Raw genomic sequence first — 25561 nt, 5'->3', positions numbered from 1 at the left:
TAAAGTGAGGGGGTGGAAAAGAATTTACCATGCTAATGGACATCAGAAGAAAGCAGGAGTGGCAATCCTTATATCAGATCAATTAGATTTTAAGCCAAAGACTATAATAAGAGATGAGGAAGGACACTATATCATACTCAAAGGGTCTGTCCAACAAGAAGATTTAACAATTTTAAATATCTATGCCCCCAATGTGGGAGCAGCCAACTATATAAACCAATTAATAACAAAATCAAAGAAACACATCAACAATAATACAATGATAGTAGGGGACTTTAACACTCCCCTCACTGAAATGGACAGGTCATCCAAGCAAAAGATCAGCAAGGATATAAAGGCCTTAAATGACACACTGGACCAGATGGACATCACAGATATATTCAGAATATTTCATCCCAAAGCAACAGAATACACATTCTTCTCTAGTGCACATGGAACATTCTCCAGAATAGATCACATCCTCGGTCCTAAATCAGGACTCAACCGGTATCAAAAGATTGGGATCATTCCCTGCATATTTTCAGACCACAATGCTCTAAAGCTAGAACTCAACCACAAAAGGAAGTTTGGAAAGAACCCAAATACATGGAGACTAAACAGTATCCTTCTAAAGAATGAATGGGTCAACCGGGAAATTAAAGAAGAATTGAAAAAAATCATGGAAACAAATGATAATGAAAACACAACGGTTCAAAATCTGTGGGACACAACAAAGGCAGTCCTGAGAGGAAAATATATAGCGGTACAAGCCTTTCTCAAGAAACAAGAAAGGTCTCAGGTACACAACCTAACCCTACACCTAAAGGAGCTGGAGAAAGAACAAGAAAGAAACCCTAAGCCCAGCAGGAGAAGAGATATCATAAAGATCAGAGCAGAAATCAATGAAATAGAAACCAAAAAAACAATAGAACAAATCAACGAAACTAGGAGCTGGTTCTTTGAAAGAATTAATAAAATTGATAAACCCCTGGCCCGACTTATCAAAAAGAAAAGAGAAAGGACCCAAATAAATAAAATCATGAATGAAAGAGGAGAGATCACAACTAACACCAAAGAAATACAAACTATTATAAGAACATACTATGAGCAACTCTACGGCAATAAATTTGACAATCTGGAAGAAATGGATGCATTCCTAGAAACATATAAACTACCACAACTGAACCAGGAAGAAATAGAAAGCCTGAACAGACCCATAACCAGTAAGGAGATTGAAACAGTCATTAAAAATCTCCAAACAAACAAAAGCCCAGGGCCCAGACGGCTTCCCGGGGGAATTCTACCAAACATTTAAAGAAGAACTAATTCCTATTCTCCTGAAACTGTTCCAAAAAATAGAAATGGAAGGAAAACTTCCAAACTCATTTTATGAGGCCAGCATCACCTTGATCCCAAAACCAGACAAGGATCCCACCAAAAAAGAGAGCTATAGACCAATATCCTTGATGAACACAGATGCGAAAATACTCAACAAAATACTAGCCAATAGGATTCAACAGTACATTAAAAAGATTATTCACCACGACCAAGTGGGATTTATTCCAGGGCTGCAAGGTTGGTTCAACATCCGCAAATCAGTCAATGTGATACAACACATCAATAAAAGTAAGAACAAGAACCATATGATACTCTCAATAGATGCTGAAAAAGCATTTGACAAAGTACAACATCCCTTCCTGATCAAAACTCTTCAAAGTGTAGGGATAGAGGGCACATACCTCAATATCATCAAAGCCATCTATGAAAAACCCACCGCAAATATCATTCTCAATGGAGAAAAACTGAAAGCTTTTCCGCTAAGGTCAGGAACACGGCAGGGATGTCCATTATCACCACTGCTATTCAACATCGTACTAGAGGTCCTAGCCTCAGCAATCAGACAACAAAAGGAAATTAAAGGCATCCAAATCGGCAAAGAAGAAGTCAAATTATCACTCTTCGCAGATGATATGATACTATATGTGGAAAACCCAAAAGACTGCACTCCAAAACTGCTAGAACTTATACAGGAATTCAGTAAAGTGTCAGGATATAAAATCAATGCACAGAAATCAGTTGCATTTCTCTACACCAACAGCAAGACAGAAGAAAGAGATATTAAGGAGTCAATCCCATTTACAATTGCATCCAAAACCATAAGATACCTAGGAATAAACCTAACCAAAGAGACACAGAATCTATACTCAGAAAACTATAAAGTACTCATGAAAGAAATTGAGGAAGACACAAAGAAATGGAAAAATGTTCCATGCTCCTGGATTGGAAGAATAAATATTGTGAAAATGTCTATGCTACCTAAAGCAATCTACACATTTAATGCAATTCCTATCAAAGTACCATCCATCTTTTTCAAAGAAATGGAACAAATAATTCTAAAATTTATATGGAACCAGAAAAGACCTCGAATAGCCAAAGGGATATTGAAAAAGAAAGCCAACGTTGGTGGCATCACAATTCCGGACTTCAGGCTCTATTACAAAGCTGTCATCATCAAGACAGCATGGTACTGGCACAAAAACAGACACATAGATCAATGGAACAGAATAGAGAGCCCAGAAATAGACCCTCAAATCTATGGTCAACTAATCTTCGACAAAGCAGGAAAGAATGTCCAATGGAAAAAAGACAGCCTTTTCAATAAATGGTGCTGGGAAAATTGGACAGCCACATGCAGAAAAATGAAATTGGACCATTTCCTTACACCACACACAAAAATAGACTCAAAATGGATGAAGGACCTCAATGTACGAAAGGAATCCATCAAAATCCTTGAGGAGAACACGGGCAGCAACCTCTTCGACCTCTGCCGCAGCAACATCTTCCTAGGAACAACGCAAAAGGCAAGGGAAGCAAGGGCAAAAATGAACTATTGGGATTTCATCAAGATCAAAAGCTTTTGCACAGCAAAGGAAACAGTTAACAAAATCAAAAGACAACTGACAGAATGGGAGAAGATATTTGCAAACGACATATCAGATAAAGGACTAGTGTCCAGAATCTATAAAGAACTTAGCAAACTCAACACCCAAAGAACAAATAATCCAATCAAGAAATGGGCAGAAGACATGAACAGACATTTCTGCAAAGAAGACATCCAGATGGCCAACAGACACATGAAAAAGTGCTCCATATCACTCGGCATCAGGGAAATACAAATCAAAACCACAATGAGATATCACCTCACACCAGTCAGAATGGCTAAAATCAACAAGTCAGGAAATGACAGATGCTGGCGAGGATGCGGAGAAAGGGGAACCCTCCTACACTGTTGGTGGGAATGCAAGCTGGTGCAGCCACTCTGGAAAACAGCATGGAGGTTCCTCAAAATGTTGAAAATAGAACTGCCCTATGACCCAGCAATTGCACTATTGGGTATTTACCCTAAAGATACAAATGTAGTGATCCAAAGGGACACATGCACCCGAATGTTTATAGCAGCAATGTCCACAATAGCCAAACTATGGAAAGAACCTAGATGTCCATCAACAGATGAATGGATCAAGAAGATGTGGTATATATACACAATGGAATACTATGCAGCCATCAAAAGAAATGAAATCTTGCCATTTGCAACAACATGGATGGAACTAGAGCGTATCATGCTTAGCGAAATAAGTCAAGCAGAGAAAGACAACTATCATATGATCTCCCTGATATGAGGAAGTGGTGATGCAACATGGAGGCTTAAGTGGGTAGAAGAATAAATGAAACAAGATGGGATTGGGAGGGAGACAAACCATAAGTGACTCTTAATCTCACAACAAACTGAGGGTTGCCGGGGGGAGGGGGTTTGGGAGAAGGGGGTGGGATTATGGACATTGGGAGGGTATGTGATTTGGTGAGTGCTGTGAAGTGTGTAAACCTGGTGATTCACAGACCTGTACCCCTGGGGATAAAAATATATGTTTATAAAAAATTAAAAATTAAAAAAAAAAAAATATATAATCCACTTCATGAAGTGTTAAATAAACTTTTATTTAATAATTTTTAATAGTATGCATGTGTACATATATATGTCTGGCAAACATACATATATATATGTCTGCGATGTGGGAAACAAAGGCAGAAGAAAAAATTATTAAATTTCTTTACTACTTAGAGCCCACTGACAAGTCCTTGAAACAGGCAGACGGACATTCCTCCAGCAACTCAACTGCCTTGGTGTTAATGCTTTGCTAAGGGCAAAGGCAATCTTAGCCTGAGCCTCTCTTCCCCCAGGATCCTGTAAGTCTACTTTAGCATATAAAAGTTCCTTTAGAAATTTTGTTTATCTCTAACCCCCCCACCAGATACATGTTGGCAATCATCCCCCAAGCATATGGCCCACCGATATACATCTTATGATTAAGGTCTTAATGATTAAGGTCTCATGATCAAGGTTTTATTAGACAGTAATAAATGACCTTTTCCCAACAATAGCTAAATCCCCTCAAGGTCCTAAGAGCTTGTTTTCCAAAATTCCTTAGGGACTTTCACTATCTCTAAACCCCCTCCCAACTTGTAGGTATATAACCTCCACCCCTCATGACCCCACTGCAGCTCTTTCTACTCACGGGTCCTGTCCTCGTGCTTTAATTAAATTACCTTTTTGCATCAAAGACGTCTCAAGAATTCTTTCTTGGCCATGGGCTTCAAACCCTAAGGTCTTTCCTACATCACATGTACATACACACTGGAGATAAACACACACACACATAACTTTAATAATTTTTAAATCTTCTTATATGAAGTGATGCTTTCCTAGACAAATCTAATCTCCTAAAGCTGATTCAAAAAAAAAAATAGAAAATCTGAATATATTCATAACTTGGAGGGGAAAAGAGAACGTTGTCAAAAACAAACCTCAAGTCAGAGCCAGCTTCCAAGGTGACTGTCCCAGGTCTTCCACTGAGCTAGTTATGCATTCCTTGAAGACTGAAAACCCCAAAAGCCAGAGCAACATGCAGTAGAGAAGGGGCTTGCAACCCAGTAGCAAAATAACTGGCTTCATGTTGGGCTTAGAATTAGTACATTTTCCTTTGTTTGTTGTCATCTGCAAAGACTGTGATTTTTAGTAATTGCTTCCTTAGCTGCTTTGCTTAGATTAAATTTGGTCCATGATACTTTAAGAGTTGTCAAAAACCCTGTGTAAACAGACACAGAGCTCACACTGACCCCGGTGCAAATGGGTGCAGCCCACCGGCAGCCGATTTAATCAAGGGGGAATTCAGAGTATTCACCACAAGCAATTGATTTTCAAGAGAAAAGTCAGCAGGATCAAACAGCCTGTTGGGATGAAAATCCCCCTGAATCACCCCTATCACCGTGTTTTCTAGCAACTAACTCCTGACTCCATATAGAGTAATAGCCAAATTACTATAATTATCCTGCAACACAAGTGGCATATCAACATTATTTTAAACGTGGATTTTTTGCATAATCTTTCATTATTATCATTCATCCTCCCATTTGGAAATGGCAAACAACAACAAACTGTGATCTACCCCCCAAAGAAGAAAGGTCACCAAAGAGAACAAATGAAAGGGCTATTTACATGTGAATATACTAAGAGAGATGTGTTTTACAGGCAAATACACTCTCGAAATTCATTAAATGCCTTCTCCCCTGCATCATAAATATGGGCAAAACAGACATCACCTACTGAGAAAATAATCCCAGCACATAATGATCATAACGAACATAAATAAAGACACTTTTCTTTCAAAGACCTCGGGGCCCTATATAAAAATGTGTTTGTATTTCCACCATGGTGAAATGACTGGTAGCAAGCACGCCAGTCATAACACAAGTCCTTCCTAGTGTTGAGCAGTAGACTATGAATATGGTCCCCAGTCACCTTGCTCTCTGCAAAATAACATTCTTACCTGGGTGCCATCATTTGTTGCTGCTCTTTTCAAAAGCATTCGAAAGGACGCAGAAATCAGTACTTGAATTAAGATGGAAAAATCAGCAAGAGATTTTGTTAAATACAGCTGATCCTTGAACAGGGGTGTGAACTGTGTGGGTCCAGGTACACACAGATTTTTTTAATATGTATATAAATACGGTACAGTGCTGTAAATATATTGTCTCTTCCTTACAATTTTAATACTACTTTCTTTTCTCTAGCTTACATCACTGTACGAATATAGTAGATAATATACACAACATGAAAATATGTATTAATTGACTATTTATGTTATCTGGAAGACTTCTGGTCAACAGTAGTCTTAATTAGTAGCTAAGTTTCTGGAGAGTCAAAAGCTTTCCCGGGGGGTTGGGGGATTGGGGTGGGGAGAGGGCACACAGAGATTCTAACCACCATGTTGTTGAAGAATCAACTGATATTAAAAGGCTCACCAAGACTTTTGAGACAGTGTCCCTGACAACAAAACTGGGTTTCAAGTCTGCATCATCTTCCTGGTAGGTTACCAGTCCAAAGGCTCCACCTTAAAAACCACTGTAAGAGTTCATGCTGTCAACCCTGGAGATAATCACACAAGCTGGGCATGGGTCTGGTATTATATAATTGTTTTATCAACAATTTCTAGCAAAGCATCAGAACTCACACAGTTAAGTCTAGAATAGCAAAGTTGGCAAGAGTGGCTAAAGCTTTGAAAGAATGCAATTTTGTTACCTTCATATACCAAAAACAAATTTAGTGGCTACAAAAAGACAACATTCTGAGTGTGATAGATATGAGTTGGTGTCTCAGGCTTTGTATGAGCATCATGTAGAGCGGACTTTCTTGCCACTATCTGCATAACTACCATGACCTTGTAGTCTTGTCCACAGGGCTCCAGGATATGGTTAACACACGACCCTAAGTGTTACGGCTGAATTGTGTCCCCACAAAATTCATATATTGAAGTCCTCACCCCCAGCACCTCAAAAAGTGACTATATTTGGAGATAGTGTCTTCTCATGATTTCATTTATTTATTTGACAGAGATTACAAGTAGGCAGAGAGGCAGGCAGAGAGCAGGCTCCCCACTGAGCAGAGAGTCCAATGCGAGGCTCGATCCCAGGACCCTGAGATCATAACCTGTGCGGAAGGCTGAGGCTTAACCCACTGAGCCACCCAGGCAACCCAGGAGATAGTGTCTTTAAAAAGGTAATTCAAGTAAAATGAGGTCATATGAGTGGGCCTCCTCCAATATTACTGGGATACAAACAGGGAAAAAGAGATCATGTGAGAGACATGGGGAAAAGACACAGCATTGACAAGCCAAGAGGAGAGGCCTCAGGAGAAACTGATCTCACCTACACCTTGATCTTGGACTTTAAGCCTCCGGAACTGTGAGAGAATTAATTTCTATTCTTTAAGCTGGTATTTTGTTAGGGCAGCCCCAGCGAATTAAGTGGGTCACTTAATAACTACAGAATGTACTGGGTGTTAAAATAGTGTTCTGAGAGATATAATGCAAATATTTTGGCAAAATACTGCTATGCTCTAAACACAAGTGTTTCATCCATATTTGGTACCCATGTCAATAAATAAATAAATAAAGTGAAACAGAAGGCAACCCAGGCATATAAAATGGAACCTTAGGAAGAAAAGCTAAAAGGCAATTTGAAACACAATAAGGTTTGATTTAGCTATTGTTTTTTAACTCTGGCACTGGAAACTGGTTTCAGATGTTTCTTCCTCCTGCAGAGAGAATTGGAGGTAAGAAGAAAAGGGAAGTCCAAAGAAATGTAAGTAAGACATAAAGAAACATGTCTGACGAAAAGTAACTTTTTTAAATTGAAATTGAAATTTAATTTAATTTTAATTTTAAAATTTAAAGGGCAGCATTGCTATGTTTTATATGGATACATTAAGAAAATCACATTTGAAGGGCCTTTTAAATATGCAGTAAGCAACACCTTTTCTGAGTCTTTTGGTTACAGAGAGCTACACTGATTCTTCTTTTGAAAGCCCACAACTCTGTTATATAGAACCAAGTTTCTCCCTGTCAAGGGCACATCAGTACCACAGAGATTCTGCACAGTGGGCCCTGCGTACAGAATGACATTCACAGATCTGAGCCCGAGACTTCTGCTCCCTGGGTCACTCCAGCCTGCATGACAAACAAAAGTTGCTCTTGGCTTTTTTTTTTTTTAACCAGTAAATGTGGCGATGCCAATACAGCTGCAGAAATGCAGGCTGTGCCCTATTTTGCCTTATGCACTACCAAGAAATTTGCCAGCTCGATTCTGATTCCAAAGTCTTTGCTGTGATGATGCAGCAGATAAAAGACACAGCGTGATTTTCAAACATTGGGCAGGGCCAGCAGTGGGGCCAACTGGAAAAATAATACTGTTTTGAGCCATTTTATTGTTATTGGAAGAAAATACACATAAACTACCAGGCATATGCAATATCCTAATGTATGTTTACTGAGTTTTCACAGAGTCATAGCATCTTAGGGGATCTTAAATATCATTTAGTACAATCTCCCACAGAACAAGAAAATCTTTCCTAAACATCTATGACTCTTTCTTAACGAATTCTTCGCAAATTGGGAGGAACTGCTACTTCTAATCTAGGCTTTTCACTACACACAAAAAAATAAGTAAATAAACTTTTACTAGACTTTGTTTCTGTTGGTCCCAATTTAGTCCCAAGGTTTAGTAGATTAAAAACTAAAGTTTGTGAGTGTGTGCAAAAGGTTATATATGCAAAATGAGTGGCTGAAAAATGGAAGTAAAATGTAAATTGAAGGTGCAGGGTTAAACTTTTCAAATCCAATGAAAACTTGTGATATGGCTGAAATAACAAATAGTAGGCTGATTAGAATGTGGTTAAGTAGCTAAAGAGGGAGGCCACTGTATTGGCTTAAGAGTGTTGAGCCTTGACATTCATCTGCTCAGAAGGGTTGAGATTGGTGTGATATTGCAAGTTTCACAGTTGGTGGGGAAAGTGTAGACCTTGAGCCAAGGATCTGAGAACAAGTGGTTTATTTGGGAGGTGATTCCAGGAAGGATCAGTAGGGGGGTGAGGAAGAGAGAAAGGGAAGAAAAGACAGCTAGTAAGCAATGTGTCATTACAGAGATTACCACTGGAATAGCTGGAACCCAATCCCATAGAGGGAAGGAGGGACTCTGGAAGACAGTACAAAACTAATGTCAAAGAGTTATCCCACCTAAGAAGTGAGGGAGTTGGGGTATTTATACCTGAACTCCTGACAGGTGTGTAAAAATAAATGTTGTCACAGCTGATGGGAAAAGACTAGACAGGCAGTGTCTAGTCTTGAGTAGATCTTGAGTCAAGGACTCAAGTACAACTATTTATTTGGGAGTTGACTGAGAAAGAGGCATAGGGGGACAAGGACATAAGCCAGGGAAGCAGAGGCTGGTCATGGAGTGTTAATTTCCTGGCCCTTCTAGCCTGCCTCTTGCATGGGGCAGAGAGGCCTTCTACAGTTCTGGCAAATCCCATAGACACAGAGGTGAAGATTCCAGGACATGGAAGTTGTCCAGAGGGTGTGTGTGCGCATGCGCACACGTACTCAAAAGCTTGAAGGAAATGGGTGGGCCACTGAGAACTCCTTAAAGTGGTAACTCATTACACAACTTCACATAAATGTGAAGAAAGCTCATCAAGTATCCAATATAGGCGACACACCATTGGAGTTTACAAAGCCATCCAAGATAAAAAGTCACCTTGCCAAGCAGAGAGGGCTGGGCTTCAGGTCCGTCCACCCCTGATGAGCTTGAAAACCTTGCGTGAACTTGGATGGGTATAAAAGAGAAAAAATGTCACCTGTCCTAGTCTCCTGTATCAAGTTATGATGACAAAATGAGATAACATATACAACAATCCTTTGAAAAGTAGAAAGTGCTAAACAGAATACAAGGTATAAAGCACAATGATGTGTGCTCATTTGAAACAAGAATTTTAGTTCATATTTTAGAGAAATTATATTTTTTTTAACTTGAGACTTTCATCAGAAAAACAATGAACAGTAGATAATAGCACATTTAGAATTTTCTCTGGAGTCTCATTCTTTGTTGTTGTTGAAGGAAGATGGCAGCAAAATGTGTTGATGACTCTTTTCTTAGATATAATAAGCTGTTGATGATTTGTGAATCCATCCCTGAGTTATTTGGAAGCCTATCATAGTGCTCCCTGATGACAATTTCATAATCATCTTTGTATCCGTGAACAAAAAGCTGGATTTTCAAAAATAAACAAGGCACAGAAGATAACAAGAGCTTTCCTATTTCCTTTACTTCCCATTTTGTCCTAGAAAAGGAATTTTAAGTAAAAATATTAAAGGTGGTAGAGAGAGGTAGGACTTCCTTCAGCTCCCATATCTGGGCTGTAAAGTGTGTGTTTTAAAGTCCAGGGTTCAGCCTCAATTTTGAACTTTGTTTCCCCATATAGTTTCTAAGATTGGAATTTTCCATTCATTCTATGTATGGAACATCATAGTAGTCTCAGGGATACTCAGAAACACACTGGAAAGAACTTTAACTTTTCAATTTGTTTTTTATAACCATAGTCACAGGCAGAGATACAAATTTTTTGAGGCCTTACCCTGTGCTTGGCACTGAGCTGAGCACATCACATAGATTCTAACAGTTAGTCTTCCCAACAACTTTTTGAGTTAGATGCTATTTTCATCTCCACTTTATGCATGAAAAAATTGAGCCATAAAACCTATATAATGCTGCCTTCAAGAAGAATCTATGCACTCGCAAGTGACAAAGATAACTTATGGTTCAGGATTGTGTCATGCTGAAAGGCTCTTTTTTTTTTTTTTTTTTTTTAGATTTTTTAAAAATGTATTTATTTGTTAGAGAGAGGGAGAGAGAGCACGAGCACAGGCAAGCAGAGTGGTAGGCAGAGGGAAAAGCAGGCTCCCTGCCGAGCAAGGAGCCCTGCGTGGGACTCAAATCCCAGGATGGTGGGACCATGACCTGAGCTGAAGGCAGCTGCTTAACCAACTGAGCCACCCAGGCATCCCTGAAAGGTTCTTTAGAACACTCCAGTATCTCTTCACTGAGAAGCATGGCAAGCCAGCTTTCACTCTTAAAAAATAATGACTTCAAACCTTTCTTTTAGAAAGACTGTGGTCATCAGTACAAAAAGGAAACACCTCTCCATCTGTGGCTCTGTAAGTTCTCTGTAAAAAGTGTGAACATTCAGATGTGTACATCTATGCACGTGGTTTTGCACTGAGGGGGTAAGATCAACCAGATAGACACCTGCTATTGCTTATACTGACAAGTGCTTTGCCAGTGCCTAGTGTGTTCCTCTTCCTATTTTTGAACAATCTTGACATCATCCTTCAGACATGAGAAAGCAGAGCAATTCAAAATGCCTTGACTTTAACCTTAGAAAGCTCAAACAGGTGAAAGGCCAATTGCAAACAAGTAACTATCACTGACAATGATGGTCAACATTTAATGAGCACTAAGTCTGCTCAAGACACAGAGTAAAGGGATGCCTGGGTGGCTCAGTTGGTTAAGCGCTGCCTTTAGCTCCGGGCATGATCCCGTGGTCCTGGGATTGAGCCCTGCATCCACTGGGCTCCCTGCTCAGTAGCAAGCCTGCTTCTCCTTCTTCCTCTGCCCTTCCCCCTTGCTCATGTTCTCTCTCTCTCAAAATAAAGTTTAAAAAAAAAAAGACACAGAGTAAAGCCCTTGACATGAGTAATCTCAGTGAAACTTCACAACTCCCTTATGTAGGAGGTTTTATTATTATTCCTATTTTACAAAGAGAGAAACCCAGGTTTAGAGAAGTGAATTAACATATGCCAGGTTTAAGATGGAAACACTTTACCTGGAAAGATATCCATTGTGTAGGAAGATCTCATCAAAACACCAAAGTCTGAGATTACCTAATTTTTTTTATTATTTCATATGGCTAGAAATAATTTAAAGCAAGTTTAAAATGACTCTACTTGCAGTAGACTTGTACTATATAATTTGTCAAAGACACAAACACAAAAGCATTAATTGGTGGGATTGAAACTTAAAACCATACAAAACTTCTCAAGTTATTGACCTGAAAAAAACACATTCTATTTTGATGTGTGTGTGTGTGTAAAAATGCCAAAATACTATCGATTATTCACAATGACTGTTCTGAGGCAGGAATTCCGAATTTAGGGAACCTTAAGCTGTAGAGCCATCATCTCAGTCTACACCTGTGTGCTTTTGGCCCTCTGTGCTCACAGATGAGAGCACCTGATAGGATTAACCATGGAAACTATACCTTCAAGGGAATTGGAGAAGGAGACATAAAATAAGCCATCTAGTTCTCCCACTCTTCAAAACGCACAATGGTGTAGAAGGTATGGATATAACTGCTGATGTGTTCCTGTGATAGCCACTGTACCTTGATTTCCTTTAACGCTCTGCTCTTCCGGTGGCTGCAGAACATCATCGGGGTGTGGGGTACAGAGTCCGTGGAAGGGCCCCAGGTCAAAGCATTCATGCAGGAGTTGCATGTTCACTCTTGAGCACACACTCATGAACCCAACAGCTACACCTTCCACCTGAAACACCCAAAACATTTCATTACTCTATCAGACTCCAAATGAATTCTCATCACAACACCTCCAGGAGCCTACAGCATGTAGGCGGTTGGTAGCTTGGCAGGCACCTTGAGATATTTAAGGGAGAAGCTCTAGTGTCCAGCACTATGCATAGCACATATAACACACATATAACATGCTCCAAAAATGTCCAGTGAATGACCTCTGTGAACAATCCTAGAAGTGGATACGTAACTTGAAGAAGTTGCTAGAGTTCTGGAGGGAAAGAACATGTGCTCTCTTTGCCCAGACCTGCCCCATACCTTTTGATTATCCCACGGCGAGCCCATCCTTCTTGTCCACTTTCTTCCCCTCTAGCATGCACAGTCTTGGTAAAACCAGCCATGATTCCATCCAACTGACCCTGGATTCAGAGATGTTCATGGTCACCTACTCTTTCAGAATGGAACTTTGATTTTCTTGAATTCATTCATTTATTTGATTGGATGGTCTTATGGGGAAAAGATGTGAGCAAAGAGGTTTGGTGGGGATTTCTGAGCGAAGTAAACTCGCAACACTGGTTCACCATGTGGGTATGATTTACAAATACATCACCTCTTAGGATCGGAAGAGATACCTGGCTCTGAACCTCTTACAACAGTCCCATGATTTTAGGCCTCTGATGAAGGATACACAGGGAGGAAGACACGTGGGACAGAGTGATACAATAAGAAATACATGTTTGGTCTTCATCCTTGGTTTCTGGCACAAAGCCCCTAAAACACTTGTAATTTCCCAAAAGGAACATCTTTTGTTTTTCCTAATAAGCTCCTTTTGGTAATACCTATGTTTATGCTAATGAGGTGACTCCTGGAGAATGGGAGCTGATTGTCAGGGAAACCAAACGTGTGATTAATTAGAGGGTTGGATCTTTCAGCACCTCCCCCTGACCTCTGGAGAGGGGGGAGGGGTTTGAGATTGACTTCAATCACCAATGGCCAATGATACAATGAATCATTAATGGAACCACCATAAAAACCCCTCAACAAGAGAAATCAGGAGTTTCTGGGTTGGCGAACACATGGGAGATGCTGGGAGGAAACATGCCCAGAGAGGACATGGAAGTTCAGGGCCCTTTCCCCTGTACCTTGCTATAAGCATCCCTTCCACGTAGCTGTTCCTGAGTTGTATTCTTTATAATATACCGGCAACAGTAAGTCAAGTGCTTGCCTGAGTTTTGTGAACAATTCTAACAAAGTATTGACCCCAAAGGAGGGGGCTGTGGGAACCTCTGATTCATAGCCATTCAATTAGGAGTACAGGTGACCCCCTGAGACTTATGACTGGCACCTGAAATGGGGGCAGTCTTGGGTGGCCTGAGCCCTTACCCTGAGAGGTCCACACTACCTCCAGGGAGCGACAGCACTGAACTGCAGGACACCCAGTTGGTTTCTAGGGAGCTGAAAATTTGGTCGGTGTAAGCAAAACCCTACACATTTGGTGTCAGAAATGTCAGAAGTTGAGAAAACAAATTATCTTGTAACGAGTAATTAGCAGATCTACAACTATTATTGGTAGGAACAAAGCAACAAAATTTAACTCTATCATAGTCCACACTGACAAATATCTGTGACTGAAATTCTTTATGATGTCCCTTCAATAATTCTGTATGTCATTCTTCCCTGCAAGGAAAGCATTTAAAATTTTAAAAGGGAGCAGCAAAGAATGCCTAGTTTTTTAGGTAACTAATCTCCCTATAGTAATTATTGTGCAATATAATTACTTTTATATATATCATATAACATACATATGTATATGCATATCATCCATATATATATCAAGTTGCTATGTTGTAAACCTTAAATTTATGCAATGTGATACAATTATATTTCACTAAAATTAGAAGAGAGCAAACTAAATTGTGCATAAATAACTCCTCCTGTGAATTATAACAGGGGTTTTAAGCAGATTCTGGTTGATTGATTTGACTGACAGCTCCTGTTAGAAACCAGCATTACTAGGTTCTACTCTTCAAGTATTCAGGCTGCATTTCTTGAGACGACCATTCTGTACAGAAAGCAGAAGAACTCATCATAGGCATTCCCTAACCCCAAGAATGCAGCATCATCCCATAAATGACAGTCAGAGGAAACAGTTAATATTTTAACCTACTGAAGCACAAAATTAAGCTGCAACAATACTCAGTTTTTTTACATGACACATAGAAAAATTAGGCATTAAAGTATTTGTTCTCAAATGTGTCTTGTAGTTGAAAGTCATTTGTTTTCAAACATAGGTTTGAAAAATAGCTGTGAGACTCCCTTTGTTTTCTCCCTAATACTGGAATACAAGAGGAATTCTTAAAAATTGATTTTTCCATGCATACCCTTTTCTTTAGAGCCCCGGCTCCCCCCCCACAATGATACTGGCTGTACAAGGCAGGATTTACACAGCTGTTTTATAAAGCCATTGACACTTTAATAAAAGTCCAAAATAAACATTTTAATTTTTTTCCCAAATAACAAGTGATTGTTTGTCTTGTTTGCACTCATGAACAAAGGCTGCGTAGCCACAGTTGTCTGGCTTCTCTGTAATTTTAGGCCCAAGACTCAGCAGACGCTGATTAACCAATCCATCTACCATATGTGCAGAAAGAGACGGCCAGCCTCACTCTCGGCAGGGAAAATTGGCAACCATCTTGGTTCACATGGAGATGTCCTTCTAATCTACAGCCACGCTGGCGCAACGAAACTTTGATGGCCCGAAATACCTTTTGCTGGCTTCACGGCAAGCTGCATGTGCATGGTAAGAATGTATTATTTATAAGACCCCTGTTAGTAATGAGCTATTACACTAATGGCTCATTGTGTTTGGAATTTGATTTCAAATGGCATGGATCACACATTCTGATGAAAATGAGAAAAAACATGTTTTGCCATTAGGAACAAAGATGCAACGCTCTCCAATCCTACAACCTGTTATATTCCCATCATTCATCCTGGGTTGTGACAATTCACAAAAGTTCACAATTATGAACTGCAACAGAGCAAGGACATATTGTGGAAATGTCTCCTTTTTCCTTTGAGTTTCTTTCAAATAACTATTCAGAGTTGAGAGCCACCATTCTGAAATATGAATTTGTGGGAGTATTCAAATTCATCTTTGTTTATGTGTGTGTTTTCTGGAAAAACAGAGTCAGCAAACCTTCTTTACTTGAATAATCAAAAGGCATCGATTGTTGACTGTTGTCTGACAGAGCTAACTATCCACCACAAAGGTGTCTTCTGTTCTCTTCTACTAAGAGAGCAAAACTGAAAGTTTTGCTTTTTGTTTTTCTTCTTCCTATGAGGATATATATTAGGATACATTAAGCTCTGGTTGCTAGAAATCCCTACATGCGTGGCCGTATTGTCACACACAGGTCCATCGAGAGACATGTGTGCCCTGTATCATTTGCGCTTCCTTCTAAAAAGCCCTATAGTCACTCACCCCTTTTGGCTGACCATACTCCACAATGAGGGGGCCTTTATTGTGACCACTGCCAGCTTTGATCCCCTCTGCTTCATGCCATTGGCAGGGCTGAGTTGGCAGGCTCTGCCCACCCGCAGGTCAGTGTGTCTATTCGGACCACTGCTGCCCATGCTGTGGATGATGCCAGAGCAGACGCTCTGCCCATCTGTCTCTAGGAGCCACCCTTGGCCTCCAACCACCCTTCCCCAAAATCTCAGTTTGGAGTAAACACCAGATGTCAAGGTAAGCCAGGATAAAGTTATGAGAAGTAATTTCGGCAGCACAGTGTTAACTCAAAACTCCTCCCAAGTAGCTATCAAGCCAAAGAAAGTCTGCACAGTTAAAAACCTTTAACTAGTCAAGAGTTTCCTACTTGGCACAGGCAAAGGTCCCAGGCATTCTATGCGGATGGCCTGTAACTACCAGGGGCCAGTGTGGGAAGAGACAGATTTGACGCACTCTGTTCTGTGATCTCTGGTCAGCGTCAGTCACCTGTAAGCACGGTGTGTTGCCCGTAAATGCTTCATCAGCAACTGCGGGGAAAGCCCTGATTTAGTAATTTGCCAATCTCTGTGGTGTAAATATTCCCATTGTGGCCAATTTTAAGCTACCAAAGTGATGTTACTGAACAGGGAGTTGGGAAGGGATGCCCAGTAGCCACTATTATATAGTAGATGATAGACATAAATAATCTCAAGGGCAAAGATAATAATAAAATAATTAGGAAGTGATGAATGTTGAGTATTAACTTTGTTTTTTAGGATGGCTGTGCTGCAAGTTTATATAATTTAATTTTTAACCCAAGGCTGTTTAACAAACAGCTTGCAAGGTTCCTGAGGATTGAACATTCTGTGAGGCAGAATGAGCTAGTTCCTGCACACCACTGCTTACAGGGCTAGCCAAGGCAAGTCCAGTGGTTGGGAGAAGGGTTCAGGAGGCAGGTGGGAGGGGAGTGACAGTACTGATCTTGTATTCAAAAAAGGCTTAAGACACCAGATTAAAAAAAAGCAAAAAAACCAAAACAACAACAACAAAAAAAAACGACACCAGATATAGTTCAGTAGAAACTGGAGATGTGCTCCCATGTCCTGGACTGGCTTCCTTCCTGTTAAGGGGGGCCCCCTTCTGCCCTTCCATTTAAAGATCAAGGTCCAGAGTCCATGGTCGCTTCTGCACAGAATGGGAAGCGTCTGATATATGAGGTAACATGGCCTCTCATAAATTGGGCCGGACTCCATTTACCTCTTTAGAAACACCAAAGGATCCTTGCAGAGTTGGAATCACAATTTTCAGCCTGCAACTTTCCTCTGATGTTACATACACTGAAAATGTGTAACATGTGACTGGAAAGGAAAATACGTGGAGGTAATCACTGCAGCTGTTTTTTATAACACTAACATAAGTGATATGGGTTGAAACGGGCACCTTAAAATGAAAGTATTAAAAGCATCCTTCAGAGTGACATCAGCGTCATGATGGCATAAAGATGTCCATCGTTGTTGTCCCCGAGCTCAACAGTAAACATCTGGCATCCAGCCATGAACAAAAGAGCCTCTGCAGGAGCTGTGGCATGCAGCACCATACACCAAGGGATCTGGAAGAGTTTTGACCACTGAGCATGAGGAAATAGGCAGACACACTTCGATCTTGACTATGAACTGGCTCTAGCCTGTCTTGGCCATGGTACAGAGGCCCTTGGAGAATATAGACTTAGATAGTCATTTGCAGAGGAAAGAGTCTTTGTAAAAAGTATAGTTTCCAGAGAAGTTCCAAGACTCCACCGGAGCAAAAATTATGAGTTTGGATTCCCTGAAATGAATAAGAGGAACATTCTGGCTTTACCCATCTCACACATCCCCAGTGAGGCACAGCTTAGGGGCAAAAAAGATCTTTCTTGGCCCATGATTTATCCAATGGGAAAAAGGGAGAGTGTGTGAGTGTGAGTGAGCACCTAGCTACCACAGCTGTGTGGGATTCTTCCAAAGAGGCCCATTTCTCTTTTACTTCAATGAGAGTACTTAATTGGGAGCTCTATGACAAGGGGTGCAGAAAGAGGCTAGGGAGAGCAGCAAATAGTACTCTTGGAGGGCAATAAAGGGACCTGGTTCCTAACTGCATTGTGGATTGCATCAGAAGCCTGTCCACAAATGGCTAGGAATATCTTGCCCATGAAACCCCTCAACTGGCCCACAAGAACTCCCAGCAACCTGTGTGCCTTACCCACACATCATCCCACCCTGTGGCCAGCTCCTATGCACACTCCCAACAGCACCACAAGCAGGCTTTAGCAGATGGTTAGTGAGGACTGCAGAAAATCAGTCTGTGACCAGAGAGAGAATACAAACTTGAGCAGCTATCTCTGGGGAAATAAAAGAGGCTGTCAGCACTTGGCCTGGTGTTTTGTAAGAGTCAGAGAATGCATATGAGCTTAAAAAGTCTGCCACAAGAGGAAGCAAGAAAAGTGGAGCCAATTTATCCATGGAATGTCTGAGAACTCTTCAGGATCTCTAGCAGGGCTGACAGAGATATATCTCCTCTGAATAAAGTAAAGACTGGAGGAGGTAGCTGCTACTTCAAATGTGAAGACAGTAATGAAAAACTCCTAGAAACATGAGAAAATCAAAAGAATGCTATAATTTCCTGGTAACCAAACCCAAAGACATTGAGACTTTTAAGTTACCAGATAAAGAATTCAAGATGACAGGGGCGTCTTCTCAGTCAGTTAAGTGACTGACTCTTGACCTTGGCTCAGGTCATGATCTCAGGGTTGTGAGATCAAGCCCCATGTTGGGCTCCATGCTAGGCATGGGGCCTGCTTGGGATTCTCTCTCTCTCTCTGCCCCTCCCCCACCACTCATGTTCTCTCTCTCTCAGGAAAAAAGAAAGAAAAGAAAAGAAAGAAAAGGAAAGGAAAAGAAAAGAAAAAAAAAAAAGAAAGGAAAACAAAGACCCAACTATTTGCTGCCTAAAAGAGACTCACTTTAGCTTTAAGGAAACACATAGGCTCAAAGTGAAGAGAAGGAAAAAGATATTCCATGCAAGTGGAAGCCAAAAAAGACTTTAAGCCAAAAATAGAAACAAGAGACAAAGAAGGTCATTATATTAATGATAAATGGGTCAATTTGTCAAGAATATATAACAATCATAAATATATATAGACTCAATCTCAGACCACCTAAATATAACAAGCAAATACTAAAAGATATGAAGGGAGAAATAGATAATACAATAATAGTAAGGGACTTCAACCCACTTTCAACAATGGATAGAACATCCAAAGCAGAAAATCTACAAGGAAATCTTGGGCTTGAACAGTAATTTAGACCAATGGACCTAACAGACACACATAGAACATGCCATCCAATGGCAGCAGACTACACATTCTTCGCCAGCATACACAGAACAATCTCCAGGATAGATCATATATTAGGCCACAAAACAAGTCTTAGCATGGGACGCCTGGGTGGCTCAGTTGGTTAAGCAGCTGCCTTCGGCTCAGGTCATGATCCCAGCGTCCTGGGATCGAGTCCCACATCAGGCTCCTTGTTCAGCGGGAAGCCTGCTTCTCCCCCTGCCATTCTGTCTGCCTGTGCTCGCTCTCTCCCCCTCTCTCTCTCTGATAAATAAATAAAATAAAATAAAATAAAAGTCTTAGCAAATTTAAGAAGACTGGAATTATACCAAGTATCTTTTATATGTTCTAAAACAAAAAATCAGTAACAGTAGGGAACCTGGACAATTCACAAATATGTGGAAAGTATAAAAAAAAAAAGTTCCAAAGAAGAAATAAAAAAGGAAATTAAAAAAATATCTTCAAACAAACATTAATGGAAAGACAAAATACCAAAACTTATGGGATGTTGAAAATGCAGTTCTACAGCTAAATATATGGGACAGGGAAAAAAAAAAAAGGAGAGAAGGAAACAAACCATATGATACTCTTAATGATAGAGAAGAAACTGAGGGTTGATGGAGGGATGTGGGTGGGGGATGGGTTAGATGGATGATGGGTATTAAGAAGGGCATTTGTTGTGATGAGCACTGGGTGTTGTATGTAAGTGAGGAATCACTGAATTCTATTCCTGAAACCAATATTGTATTTTTGTTAACTAAAATTAAAATTAAAAAGAAAAAGAAAAAGCATTTCTAGGAAGTAAATGTATAGCAATAAATGCCTACATTAAGAAAAAAAGATCTAAAATAAATCTACAACTAAATTTACATTTTAAGGAACTTGGAAAATGAGATGAAATTAAGCCCAAAGTTAGCAGAAGGTAGGAAATACAAAGATCAGAGCAGAAATAAATGAAATAGAAAAACAGTACAAAATTTCAATGAAACTAAGAGTTGATTTTTATAAAGATAAACAAAATTGACAAACCTTTACCTAGACTAAGAAAAAAAGAGAGAAGATTCAAAATCAGAAATGAAAGAGAAGACACTGCAACTGGTAATACAGAAATATAAAGGATCATAAGAGACTACTATGAACAAATGTATGGCAACAAATTGAACAACCTAAAATAAATGGATCAATTCCTAGAAAAATACAACCTACCTAGACAGAACATGAAGAAATAGAGAATATGAACAGAGGAATAACAAGTAAAGAGATTGAATCAGCAATCAAAAACCTCCTGCCAAAGAAAAGCCCCAGACCAGATGGTTTCACTGGTAAATTCTACCAAATATTTAAAGAAGAATTGACACCAATACTTCTCAAACTTTCCTAAAAAATTGAATATTTTATGAGGCCAGCATTAGTCTGATACCAAAGCCAGATAAGGGTATTACAAGAAAACTATAGACCAATATCCCTGACAAATACAGACACAAAATTCTCAATAAAATATTAGCAAAGTGAATTCAATAGCACATTAAAAGGATCATACACCATGATCAAGCAGGATTTATCCCTGTGATGCGAGGATGGTTTAATATACACAAATCAATAGAAATGATACATTAATAGAAAAATAAAAATCATATCATCTCAAAAGATGCAGAGAAAGCATTTGACAATGTCACATCCCTTCATGAGAAGAATGCTCAATAAATATAGTAGAAAAATATTTTACTTGAATAAGGGCATTTATGACAAGCCCATAGCACATCATACTCAACAGTGAATGGTTGAAAGATTTCCTTCTAAGATCAGCAAAAGGACAAGGGTACCTACTCTCACCCCTCCTATTCAACATAGGCCTGTAAGTCTTAGCCAGAGAAATCAGTCAAGAAAAAGAAAAAAAAATCTTCAGAAAAGAAGCAGTAAAGTAGTAGTAAGTAGTAGAACTGCCTTTGTTTGGAAAATGATATATGATCTTATATATAGAAAATCTTAAGAACTCCACCAAAAAACTGTTAGAACTGATAAATGAATTCAGTAAAGTGGCACAATATGAAACCAATGCACAGAAATCAATTGCATTTCTATACATCAACAATGAAATACCTGAAAAAGAAATAAAGAAAACAATCCCATTCACGATAGTATCAAAAACAATAAGATTAGAAGAATTAACATTGTTAAAATGTTCATATTACCTAAAGCCATCTCTAGAGTCACTACAATCCCTATCAAAATGCCGATGGCATTTTTCACAAAAATAGAACAAACTACCCTAAAATTTGTATAGAACCCTAGAAGACACCAAAAGAACAAAACTAGAGGGACACCTGGGTGGCTCAGTCAGTTAAGTGACCAACCCTTGATTTCGCCTCAAGTCTTGAGCTCCAGGTCATGAGATCCAGCCCCATGTTGTCTCCACATGTGGCACTGAGTCTGCTTCAGATTCTCTCTCCAACTCCCTGCTCCTTCCACCTGTATGTGCTCTCTGTCTCTCTCAAATAAATAAATAAGTAGATCTTCAAAAATTAAAATAAATAAATCTTTAAAAAAAAATAAAGCTGGTTTCAAATCATATTACAAGGCTATAATAATCAAAACAGTACAGTACTAAGATAAAAGCAGACACAGAAACCAGTGGAACAGAATCAGGAGCCCAGAAATAAACACCCATATATAAGCAACTAATATTTAACAAGGAAACCAAGAATACTCAATGGGGAAATGACCCTCTCTTCAATAAACAGTATTGGGAAAACTGATAGCCACATGCAGAAGACTGAAATTGGACTCCATCTCACACCGCTCACAAAAATTAACTCAAAATGGATTAAAGACTTAAACATAAGACCTGAAATTGTATGACTCCTGGAAGATGTAGGGAAGAAGCTCCTTGACATTGTTCTTGGCAACAATTTTTTTGATCTGACACCAAAACTACACTAACCAACAAAAGCAAAAATTTGTAAGATGACACCAAACTAAAAAGTTTCTGCACAGCAAAAGGAAAAAAAATCAACACAATGAAAAGGCAATCTGCACAGTGAGAGAAAGTATTTGTAAACCAGATGCTGAAATATTAGATAGGGGGTTGATAACCGAAATGCATAAACTTCCCTACAACTCAATAGGGAAAAAAAGATCCAATTTAAAAATGGACAGAGAATCTGAATAGATCTTTTTTTTTTTCCAAAGAATACATACAACAGGTACAACAGGTACATTAAAAGATGCTCAATTTCACTAATCATGAGGAGATGAAAATCAATGCCACAATGAGATATTTCCTTATATCTACTAGAATGGTTACCATTACAAAGACAAGAGATAACAAGCATTGGCAAGATGGTGGAGAAAAAGTAACACTCATGAGGCCCACAGCTGACTCAGTTGGTAGGGCATACAATTCTTAATTCTTAAAAAAAAAAAAAAAAAAAGTAACCCTCAGGCACTGTTCATATGGATGTAATTTGCTACAGCCAGTATGGAAAACAGTATGGAGGTTTCCCAAAATATTAAAAATAGAACTGCCATATAACCTAGCAATACTACTTTTAGTTGTATATCAACTTTTAGTTGTATTCAAACAGACATTTGCTCTCCCATTTTCATGGTAGCATTATTCACATATGGAAAGATATGGAAACAAGTGTCTTTCAACAGATGAATGAATTAAAAGATATGCATACAATGGAATATTATTCAGCCATGAGAAAAGAAGGAAATCTTGCTATTTGCAACAACATGGGTGGTCTGTGATGGCATTATGCTAAGCTTAAGTCACAGAAGGGCAAATACTATATGATATCACTTATATGTGGAATCTAAAAAAGAACACATAGAAACAGTAAAATTATAGATACCAGGGATTGGGAGGTGAGTGAAAGGGGTAGAGGGGGTTTGTCAAAGGGCACATACTACCAGTTGTAAGATGAATAAGTTCTGGGGATCTAATGTACAGCATGGTGATTTTAGTTAACAATATCGAATTAGATATTTGAAAGTTGCTAAAAGAATGAATCTTAAACATTCTCACCACAAAAAGGTACTGGTAATTATGTGATGCAGTGAAGGTGCTAGCTAATGCTATAGTGTGATCATTTTACATTATATAAATGTAACATATCAACATGGTGTACGCCTTAAACTTACATAATCATGTATGTCAATTACATCTCAATACAGCTGGGACAAATAAATAAAAGCCTTCTCTAAAAAAACAAAGGCCTGACTAAACTGGACTGTCCCTTTTGGTCATTAAAAGGCCTGACTGGGGTCTGCATGAGTCATTACTTCTCAGTAGTTTTGTCTCATCATGTAAAGACATAGTCTTCAAAATGCTGCTGCTGGGCCCAAATATTCCTTGACTTTTCCTTTTTTTCATTAGCCTGAAGGTAGAGGTCAAATGAAAACATACGGAAGTCCTTAAAGGAGAATGCAAAAACCTAAAAATGAAAAATAAAACCCTTTCAATGGTGAAGAAACAAATATTATGGATAGGATCTCAGAATCTAATATTTAGGGCCGGTTCTCACCTTAAGAAACTAACGACTTTATCTCTCTAAGGTCATCCTGTCCTTCACATTTTTGTTGTCCAGCATGTAGATAACTGTTTCACCACTTGGACTGCACACTGGGACCATATGAGGAGTGTTTTAGAAATGCTGATTACGTCTCACCATGAACAACTGATCTACTTGATCTAAGTATATCCCAGCATCAGGACTTTTAATTGAGATATAATTCACCTACCATAAAAATAAACCTTTAAAGAGTATACAATTCAGTAGCTTTAATATACTCATAAAGATAGATACCTTCAACCACTAATTCCAAAAAGTTTTTGTCCCCTGACCCCCCATAAAAACCCCATACCCTTTATTAATTATTCCCCATCCACCTCTTTCTCCAGCCACTGATCTATTTTCTGTTTCTATGAACTTGTTCTTCCTAGGCTTTCATATAAATAGAATCATACAATACGTGGTCTTTGAAGTCTGGATGCGTTCACCTGGCATAATGTTTTCAAGGTTCAAACATGTTGTAGCATGCATAGTCTTTCGTTCCCTTTTATCTCCTAATAATATTCCATTGTGTGGCTATACCACCTTTTTGTTTATTCATTCAACAGATGGACATTTGGGTCGTTTCCACTTTTTGGCTATTACGAATAATGCTGCTATGAATGTTTGTGTACATGCCTTTGGTGGACTTGTATTTTTAATTTAGGAGTGGAACTGCTGGGTTAAATGGTAATTTTATGTTCCACTTTTTGAGAAAATGCCAGATTGTTTTCTAAAGTGGCTGTGCCATATTAAAATCCCACCTTCAGTCTATGAAGGTTCCTTCCACTTTCTCCACATCCTCACCAACACTTGTTATCGTCCCTCTCTTTTATTACAACCATCCTAGCAAGTGTGAAGTGGTATCTCATTGTGGTGTTGGTTTGTATTTTCCTGATGACTAATGGTGTTGAGCATCATTTCATGAGCTTATTGGCTATTTGTATACCTTTTTTGGAGAAATGTCTATTCAAATCCTTTGTCCACATTTCATTTAGATCCTTTTTCTCTTTATTACTATATGAGTTCATTATACATTCTGGATACAAGTTTGTTGGCATGGGGATAGTCTAAAAGTCTCCCAGGTGGTTCTCCTACAAACTGAGCTTAGGAACCACTGATGTAGAACCAAGCCTCAAACAGATCATGTTATCAGAATAAAAGAACTTTTGATTCCAAGTTTCCCAAGAAAAGCAATATTCTTTGAATAGCTCTTACAGTTTTCTCAAATAGAGAAATCAGTGTATGAAGAATCCCTGAGTGATCATCCTAGAAGTAAAACTGCTGAATTCCACCTTTAAGTACTTTTCAATAAACTGGCACAAAGCAAAGGTCAAATATCCACTTGAAAAACCAAAACAAACTAATTTGTGGTCATCTTTGCCTGAACCTTGGGATTCTATGAAGTATTCACGTATAGGGCTGGGTACCCAAGGGTTCTATCCATGTTTATTGATTATTATGATATGCAAAAGGCAACACAAAAATTCATTCAAAATAAGATTTTGCTGTCAAAACAATCTTCAGTCCAAGCTTATATAAACCTCTTTTAAAGGCCTTTACAGAAGCTGCCTCTATATTTCTCATGTGATGCAAAGAGAACATCTTCACTCACAGTTCAATTGCTTTCTTTTCTTGATTATTAAAATCATCAACAAAAGGCTGCCCTTGTGAGAGTCCTGTATATAAGTCAA

General features: G+C 39.0%; 1 protein-coding gene across 6 annotated transcripts in view; it reads right to left on the bottom strand.

The window, feature by feature from the left end:
* The window catches only part of CFAP61 (cilia and flagella associated protein 61), a 285685-nt gene that overhangs the window by 220180 nt on the left and 39944 nt on the right, over positions 1–25561 (bottom strand). For 5 of the 6 annotated variants that reach the window (XM_013057056.2, XM_004754128.3, XM_004754127.3 and 2 more), the window contains one exon: positions 12311–12470. In XM_013057056.2, coding sequence (XP_012912510.1) covers positions 12311–12470 — 160 coding nt within the window. Of the gene's footprint in view, positions 1–12310; positions 12471–12772; positions 12874–25561 lie in introns of all 6 variants that reach the window. The other variant, XM_013057058.2, reaches the window with a different exon arrangement.

This window comes from Mustela putorius, unplaced genomic scaffold (assembly GCF_011764305.1).
Source record: "Mustela putorius furo isolate JIRA1106 unplaced genomic scaffold, ASM1176430v1.1 tig00000253_pilon_pilon_pilon, whole genome shotgun sequence".
Taxonomy (NCBI): Eukaryota; Metazoa; Chordata; class Mammalia; order Carnivora; family Mustelidae; genus Mustela; species Mustela putorius.
The sequence above is the reverse complement of the archived record's forward strand: the minus strand, read 5'-3'. Positions and strand labels throughout refer to the sequence as shown.